A 9,172-nucleotide genomic window follows, 5' to 3' on the forward strand; every position below is an offset into this window, starting at 1 on the left:
GAACATTAAAAGCTCTATTGCTAAATCACATCCAACCACTCCTACGTGGCTCCCCTGAAGGAGACGAACATGAACACATCTAGATGAGCTATGAGCCTACGCCATAGTATATGGGCGTAGACATGATCAATTGTCTGTGAAGCAGGTTGTCCCAATTAACCAGCATGCTGAAGTGTGCGTCTTCTTTTAATAAGAAAAACACAATTCACAACAAATCAATCACATGAAGAAAGGTAGAACCGCACAATGAACATTTCTTTTCAAAAAGACGTGCCCTACAGAGATTTCTCAAAAGTTCCACGCCGTAAAAAAACCCAATGTTGCTCAGCTTTTACGGAACACCTCTGGATTTCGTTTACATTTTTTGCGTCCATGAGTGTCCTAACTTGTATCATTCCTTTTATTTTTTCGGTAGTTTTGTTATATTTTCACAATCAAAGTGCACTGACATTCCTCTCATAGAAAGAAAACGCTTTGACATGAAGGAAGCAACAGAGAATAACACCGTGAAAAGTAGGCAGTAGGCACCCTGGCAAATCAGTAGCACAGGCTAAATACGGCATAAAAGTGCATGTTAGCAGTAGGAGTACTCACCAGTGGCGCAACACAAAAAGTTTCCCACGCATAACGTGCAACCCTGCTCTCGATGTCGAGGATGATCAGAGAGCTTCTTCTACTTTCTTTAGGACCCATACCTCTCAGTCAAATTGTTGCCCGATCCACTTGGATCAAAATGCCAGAGGACCTACCCGCACCCGTGCCTCTTTTTTTAATTTGTGGTCGTGGTCGTAGTAGTGTCCTACTGCACACGTTGGCGGCTCCTTTTGCTTATCGCAATTAGGAACCGAGTTTAGTTTTGTAGTAGACGAAAAAAGTCGTCCAAGCACAACATCTTTTACTACTGCTCTGTTCAACCGACGCCTGCTAGTGCTGCTACTCGGTGCGGCCCGATGGTCGACGACAGTTTCCTCCCATGCTACGCGCGTTGAAATTCGTCACCAACCGGCAATTTGGACCCAACGACTCCCCCCACAAACACGCGCCGCTACATCAGCAAATAACGCATTCCCAACCCGTCAGATGCTTAGCCGGGGAGGGAAACGGAGACGGGAAACCAAAACTCCGTCCGATCCCATCAGATCAGATCCCGGAAGCAAGCAAGCAAACCAGAGCGGGTCACGGACTCACGGGGGGCCCGCCGAGCCCCACCGCAGCTCCCGCGCCCGCGCCACGTGACCTCGCCTGGCCGCCACCGCCCGCCACGTTCCTACGCCGCCGCCTCCCGAGAGCGGCCGGTGTCCGCCTGGCGGCACATCCACTGCGCCAGAGGCGACAGCAGAGGCTTCGGCTGCCGCGTCGTCTTCCTCGGGTTCATTTATTTTAGCCCCCGTCCCTCCCCACCTTCTGCCTCCTCGCCCCCACCCCACCGCACCGGCCCCTGTTCCCTCCCCTGCGGAGCACGCGCGCGCGCGTTTCTTCCATTCCGCGCGCTCGCCGGCGGAGGCCTCCATGGACATAACAGAGGTGACGGTGGTGCACCACGTCGCGCTGGTGCTGGCCGCGCTCTGGGCCGCCGGGAACGCCGGGTGGGCGCACCCGGCGCTCTTCCTCCTCGCCCTCGTCTACATCTTCGCGGTGAGTTACTCTTTCCCTGCCACGCCGCACCGCACCTACCTACCCCTCCTCCTTCCTGACCGCTTCCCCGCTCTTCCGTTGCATTGATTTGGTTCCATACGAGGTGGGCGCCATGATCCCTGTTGGCTTAATCCACTCCTCCCTTAGTTCCCGAATGTCGAATTGATTTTGTGCTACGTATGGTAATCTGCTTGTTCCTGGGGGCTCCAGATGGGGCTCCAACCCGTCCTGGCTGCGAATCTGTGGCCGAAGCGAGTTTGGTTCTGCGGTAGTAATTTTAAACAAATTGTCTGCTGCCCGGCTGCTAATAATTTCCTCTGCTCCATCGCTGTGCTGTTGTAACTTCACATTTGACTGAGTGTTCGTCTTGATGCCAAGTTGCTATCATGACATGGAGCCTTCAGTTTGGTGCGTGGAATCGGGAAGCCTGATCCGTTGAAATTTCTCATTTGCTTATAAGAGTACTTGATGTGATGGTCATTCAGAAAAGAAAAAAAACTATCAGACCTCAAAAATAAAACCATCAAGGGGCGACTGCCATAGTAGGAACATTAAGGCCCATGTTCGGATATTTTTCTGAGACCGTGCTCAAGTCGTTTTACTTCCTTTTTCGAAGCTGTCAGCTCTTTTACTTACTGTTGGAAAACTAAACATTGTGCATTGAATGGGGTTTGTGTGGCCGACTGGGTTACAAGCCAAGGAAAAGTTGCCTTCCTCTTGGCTTTTTTGTTAGCTTAAGCAAGAAGCCTTGCTTAGGAAGAGTGAGGTCATAGAGATGGTGGAGCCGTTGAGGGACTTGTAGATAATACATAATGCTTTTTTGGGATGTGGACATTCCTCACAATATAGTATATGAGCTCTCCACAAGGGACACTTTATTGCCTATGCACAGCTTTTTTAGCACATTTTGGATGTGATCACAGCACCAACTCTTGGAGAAGAAATCCTCCCAAAAATAAATAATGGAATGCCAGATATGACTGACTGTAAGGGCATTGATCATTGGACCATATTTGCATTCTGCCACTGGTGGATGCCAACATGGTCCATGATGCAAGGGGTGATAACACATGTCTTAACTGAAGACAGAGATGGTGCAGCGGTAAGCACATGCACAAAGGCAAGCCTTAATCAAAGCAATTTATTTTTGTTTTTATTTGGTTAAAATCTAGTATCTCAACTTTTAAAATTTATGCTATACAAGCAGAATTTTATTACTCTTCAAGTAACTTGAACAATATCTTGCGTCAAAAAATTGGCAAAAAAGATAGAACCATGAGCAGCAGAGCACATAGCAGTTAATTAGCTGGTGGCGCAGACACGTCTCTTGTATACTTAAATGTTCAGAGCCATTACACTGGCTTGCAGTGACTAATGAACACATCTTAGTGGACACTCCGTACATATGGAGTGGTTTACATGATTACTGGTCAATCTTCCATCTATATTTTACTGGGATAAAGACTTTTTTTTATTGTCTGTAACTGTATTTCCTCATTCAGGATATGACTACTTCATGTGGATTTGGTTATTTGTTTCTTGAATGGTTGTGTGACTTAGCCTTTTCATCAAAAGTTCCATAGAAGCAGAACATTCATGCTGTCTACATGTCAACTCAAATAGTATCATTGTCCAGTCCCATGAAACTTCATATTCAGTAGACGACTGCATTAGTTACTAGAATTAGTCACCATCTGTATTTGTGCTGTGCAAATGTTATGCAGGTATCCTATTGCGCTGTTTCCACCTTAATTATATTTTGTTTGATGCATTGGAGCATTTTTATAAGTAGGTTTTGCTTGAGATGCGTGTATGTTTGAAACAGTTGAACCATTCTCTTCACTAACATGAGTCGAGTTTCTCTTAGGTAAGATGCATATTACAGCTGCGCTTACCATCTAATAATAATACTAATTTCATAGGTTAGATTTCCAAGGGTAAGATATACTGTTTTGGAGTGTGTTGCTTTTTTCGGGGCACACAATGCGACGCTCAAGTTAATCAAGTTTGGCTTTCCTAGGCTACGGTTTTGTTCCTGCCAAAGTTTTGCCTCTTCCACACTTCCTTCACATATTGTGTATTCTATCCCGACATTCCGGAACTTGTATGACAGATTTTGGAACCCAAAACTTGTGGCTGTCCACACTGAAGAAGTGACAATGTGTCGCATTGAACCAAGTGCCCCCTTGTCCTGTTGAGTTGTTGTCCTACAAAATTGAATGATCACAAAATGTATAACGATTTGTTCTATTACTTTCCACAATCATTCCATTTTATGTTCTTGTCATTTTCACCCCAAAAAAACTATACTTAGTCAGAAAAATGGGTCTCCTTCTTCATAAACAAAATTGGAAAATAATGCCATACTACACATCTGTAGTATGAACAGAAAGAATTTCATATGAATTTGATCACATGGTATAGTGTAACGCTATATATATCCCATTTTTTCATTTGTTGATCTTCCTTTTATTTCCTTCATAGCATCCATGGCTTCTGATATGTTCCAAATCAGGTAAATGCACGGTACACGATGAGACTGAAGAAGCGATTACAGTTTGAGGAAAAGAAAAGTGCCAACCAAAGAAGGGTAGGCTACTGTACCTTCATGCAGTGATATCTTCCCTGTATGCACTTCTTAGGTGTAATTTTTTTATCAAGTCTTTCGGTTCTCATGTTGATCACGAGCCCCCTTTCACTAGCTTCAGCTCACTTTATTTCTGGAACAGCTCCTCTCTGATGCAGAGACAGTGCGGTGGCTAAATTATGCTGTTGAGAAGATGTGGCCAGTTTGCATGGAAAGGGTTGCATCCCAGCAGTTCCTTTTGCCCATATTCCCCTGGTTCATAAGCAAGTTCAAACCATGGACCGCAGTAAGCTTGGATTTTACACACACACTTTCAGTTTGCTTATTTTTTCACGTGCCTCTTAGGAGAACAAGCTACTGGCTGTCTTAGGAGTATTCTTGGTTGTCCATGACATACTTATTATATGTGCAGAGGAAAGCTGAGATCCAAAGCCTTTACTTGGGTCGGAATCCGCCGATGTTTACAGATATCAGGGTCGTCAGTCAATCAACTGATGATGACCATCTGGTGTGTTAACGCGATACCTTTCATATAGATGTCTGCTCTGGTACTCACTGCATAAATCTATAAAAATTAACATACGATGTTCCAGGTTCTGGAGCTAGGAATGAACTTCCTTGCTGCAGATGATATGGATGCAAGGATGGCTGTACAACTAAGGAAGAGATTAGGGTTTGGTATTACAGCAAACATGCATATAACTGGCATGCATATTGAAGGCAAGGTAGGCAACTAACTGAGATTTATGACCTACATGCTTTAGGCTAAGTAGGCGCACTATTGTTCAAGTGGGAGGGTGAAGTCCATTCTTTTAATATCCTTTGAACTCTTAATCTTAAGGAAAAATTGTTGTGATTAAACATCTCATAAGGTTGGGTCTAGACTAAATGCGTGGACAAGAAAAAATGATGTCCCCGCAAAATGTAAATGGGATGATTCAATCCACTAGAATAAGGGACACTCAATATAGTTTCCTCGGCTTCAATAAGATAGGGCTTTTAATACTTTAGGTTGCATTGTGCTCACCAGGCATGTCTGAATTTGTGTATAGGTCCTTGTTGGTGTGAGGTTTCTTCAACAGTGGCCCTTTATTGGGCGTGTACGAGTGTGCTTTGTTGAGCCTCCATACTTCCAGATGACAGTGAAGCCGCTATTTAGTCATGGGCTTGACGTGACTGAACTTCCAGGAATTTCTGGATGGCTTGTAAGTCCTCCTTTCGATGTGCTTTTTTACTTTATTTAATTGTCATTACATTTCATTGAGGGTACTGATTTCCCTTGATGTATTCAACTTTTCAGGACAGAATGTTGGATGTTGCCTTTGGACAGACCCTTGTTGAGGTTAGATTACAGAAGTCATGCATTTTCAAACAAGCATGTATTTTTTAACTTTATTTTTCTGTATATACTAGCAATGTGTAGAACAGAATGCCACAGAACAGGTGGGCATTCGTATGAATTTATTGAGTAGTTTCTTGGTCTCTTTTTGTATACACGATAAACAATGTTCTGTAAAATTTCTTTTACAGCCTAACATGCTAGTTATTGATATGGAGAAGTTTGCCTCAGAGTCGGAATCTACAGGTAAATGACATGAACTAATTGTTGTGCTTCAACTTGTTCTTGATCTGACTAATTTATTCTGCTGTCTGGAATTGATTTGCATCTATTATTATGTTTTAGATAATTGGTTTACTGTTGATGAGAAGCCACCTATTGCGCATGCCAAGGTAGAGATCATGGAGGGGGCTGATATGAAACCTTCTGATCCAAATGGTATGTTCTCGACACCAAGATTGACTCAGCATTTCTTTCAGGAAAATGTGACTACATATTTAGACGATTCTCGGTGAAATGCTCATTGAACTGATGCGCAGGTTTATCGGACCCGTATGTGAAAGGCCAGCTTGGACCATACCGTTTCCAGACAAAGATCCATAAGAAAACTCTCAACCCCAAATGGCTGGAGCAGTTCAAGATACCAATTACTTCATGGGAATCATCCAATCTTCTTTCTCTTCAAGTTCGAGACAAGGACCATATCTTTGATGACCCACTTGGGTTAGTCTCTTCAACAAAGCCATAACATCTCTTGCAATCATTCAAATTATTGTACGATTGATTACATGCTTTGCGTATACTTGGCATTCTTATTTCTTGATGACGATTTTCATGCAGCAATTGTTCAATCAGTATCAATAAACTGAGAGGAGGACAAAGACACGATATGTGGATTCCACTAAAGCATATAAAGACAGGGAGGGTTCATATAGCTGTCACGGTACTTGAAGATGAAAATGGAAAGGTGAGAACAGATTTGAGATTTTGGATTATTTGTTTGTTCTGGATGGGAGAACTGGGCGTCAACCAGCTGGCTAGCTAGAGCAGGCTGAAATGCTCACAGCTCCGCTGGGTTGTTCACTTTACTAGACTTTTAAGCTCAGAACACGAACAGGTCAAATTTTAGATTTTTAATGCGAGCTAGTCATTCACACATGCTCTATCATGCTTGCAGGTACCTAGTGACGAAGATGAACTGTGTGGAACACCCAAGGAGGGGAAAGCTGGCACACCAGGGTCTAGTTTTTCTTCGAAGACCAACACCGAGAGTGCATCTTCTGCAGGATACCGGAATATGACTGATGAATATGAACCTGTGGACATCAAAGGACTGGAAAAGGCTGGAGTCTGGGTACACCGGCCAGGCAGCGATGTCGCTGCTACCTGGGAACCTCGGAAGGGGCGAGCGCGGTGCCAGGACTCCCAAATACTACGGGAAAACGATGGCTGCAGCGATAGCCCCAGGTCATCGGTGTCAGAATCTCAGACAAGCAACTCCAGCACCGAAGAACCAGCCAGCGGCAACAAATCGCATCGCCACCTTCGCAAGGTGAAGAAGGGTTTGGTGAAACTGGCTGGAGCTATGCGCCACAACAAGAACTCCAAGAACGTGAGCGATGACGAAGAAACCTCTCCGTGCGAAACGCCGCACCCCAACATACGGCCTGTCGGAGAAAGCAGGGTGTCGGTAACGTATGTCGTCGACGAAGACGCGGGGAGCAGCAGCATGGAGCGGAGGTCAGATGACGCGCACTCCAGCCCCGAGAGGGCCGGGGACGAGAGCCCGACAAAGGGACAGCTGAGGAAGAAGGCGGCGCATATGGTGAAACATGCAGGGAAAGCCGCTCATAACCTGAAGAGCATGCTCAGCAGGAAGGGCCTTGACAAGGGCAAGGAAGACGAATGGAGAAACGAGGAGGAAGGCGATCTCGATGTGACGAGAGTTGATTCTTTTCCTGCACGCAGGGGCGCTGTGGGTGATGCTGCGGAGTCCTTGGCTGACGGCAAGGACAAAGCGCTGTAGAATCTGGGTAGTAGTACATAGAGGTTGACGTTTGTAGGTAGTTACATGAACCAAACTGCGCTGTAGAATGGACAAAGTAGCATCCTTTTGTTGTGTTAGACGAAGTGTGTCCGTAAATATTAATCGTATACCACCTGCATTACTAAAGGATGTTTTTGGTTGGCACATGAGAGGAATGTAGCGAACCAACCTCTAGTTGAGATGGTTAGGTGGACAGTGGTATTCTCAACACATCAGGGTTCAAATCTTGACGCTCGCATTTATCCTGAATTTATTTCATGAATTCTGGTGATACGCTTTCAGGCCTTTTTGGTTTATAGGATAGAAATGTTCCTGAATTTATTTCATGAATTCCGGTGATACGCTTTCAGGCCTTTTTGGTTTATAGGATAGAAATGTTGTAAGAAGTTGAGATGGTTAGGTGGACAGTGGTATTTCCAACATATCAGGGTTCAAATCCTGATGCTCGCATTTATCCTGAATTTATTTCAGGAATTCTGGTGATACGCTTTCAGGCCTCTTTTGGTTTATAGGAAATAAATGTTGTAAGAATAGAAAAATCATAGGAAGTGAGATGACATGCATCTCAATTCCTATAAAAAAAAAGATATCATTTGATGCATAGGATAGAAATTTTTTTATTGAATTTTAGCTAATGTTTTTTTTCCTCCAAAATGTGAAGGATTGATTCCTATCCTATATAGGAATAGGAATCCATTTCCTATAAACCAAAGAGCCTCAAAGGAATTTTTTTTATGCAAATTTTATCCTATATAAATCCTATGACATTCTTACAAACTAAAGGGGGCCAGTGGGAGGAGACATTTCTGTCAATTACGAGGCGCCTACGGTGACTTCGTAAAATCTCAAGATAATATGCCGGCTCAGTCTTTCGGAGGTGCTCATAAGGGTAGGATGTGCGTGTGTGCGTTTATAGGGATGAGTGTATGCACGTGTATATGAATGCTTATGTCTGTACTGATGCTAAAAGAATATGAGAAGAATGTACGTATATGGTTTTTGGCCGGCACCTCAGAGAGAAATGTTTCTCACTCCCGGGTGCATAAAATAGAAAGAAACAACAAAAAATTCAAAAATTCTGTTTTTTCTGAAAAACATTTTTTGAGTCTTTATCAGCGTGCAAATTTTCGTGATGAAAAACATTTAGTGCTCTAGGCTAAAGGCTAAAAATAAATAACAGGATGTTTCAAAAGCATTTTGAAGCATTCTTCTTGTTTTTGTTGCTAGAAAGGATGTCATTCTATACGCTGGTCCACGTGGGCAGCGTGCATGAAATTTTTCCAGGTGTCATCGATAAGACCAAGCCAGCTTCGGTAGGGGAGCGACGTGTCGGCCGCTCCGCTCGTTCTAGAGAAACAGGGCCCACTTGGATCAAGGCTGAGATTTTGTCACTCCGTATGACGGAGAGGTATCTCAGGGCCCACTCGATAATACAACATCACAATGAGCTTGCAAGCAATGTGATTAAGGAGTTAGCCACGAGATCTTGTATCACGGAACGAGTAAAGAGACTTCCCAGTAACAAGATTGAACTAGGTGTGGAGATACCTACGATCGAATCTCG

General features: G+C 44.0%; 1 protein-coding gene across 1 annotated transcript; it reads left to right on the forward strand.

Moving 5' to 3' along the window:
* Window positions 1-1,048: 1,048 nt before the first annotated feature.
* Window positions 1,049-7,834, forward strand: LOC125536013 (C2 domain-containing protein At1g53590-like). Its single transcript, XM_048699095.1, has 12 exons — window positions 1,049-1,635; window positions 4,151-4,225; window positions 4,365-4,508; window positions 4,635-4,730; window positions 4,816-4,947; window positions 5,275-5,427; window positions 5,523-5,564; window positions 5,753-5,807; window positions 5,907-5,999; window positions 6,101-6,284; window positions 6,402-6,528; window positions 6,739-7,834. The coding sequence occupies exons 1-12, from the start codon at window positions 1,510-1,512 to the stop codon at window positions 7,585-7,587; spliced, it is 2,076 nt and encodes a 691-aa protein (XP_048555052.1). The 5' UTR covers window positions 1,049-1,509; the 3' UTR covers window positions 7,588-7,834.
* Window positions 7,835-9,172: the final 1,338 nt, after the last annotated feature.

This window comes from Triticum urartu, chromosome 2 (assembly GCF_003073215.2).
Source record: "Triticum urartu cultivar G1812 chromosome 2, Tu2.1, whole genome shotgun sequence".
Lineage (NCBI taxonomy): Eukaryota > Viridiplantae > Streptophyta > Magnoliopsida > Poales > Poaceae > Triticum > Triticum urartu.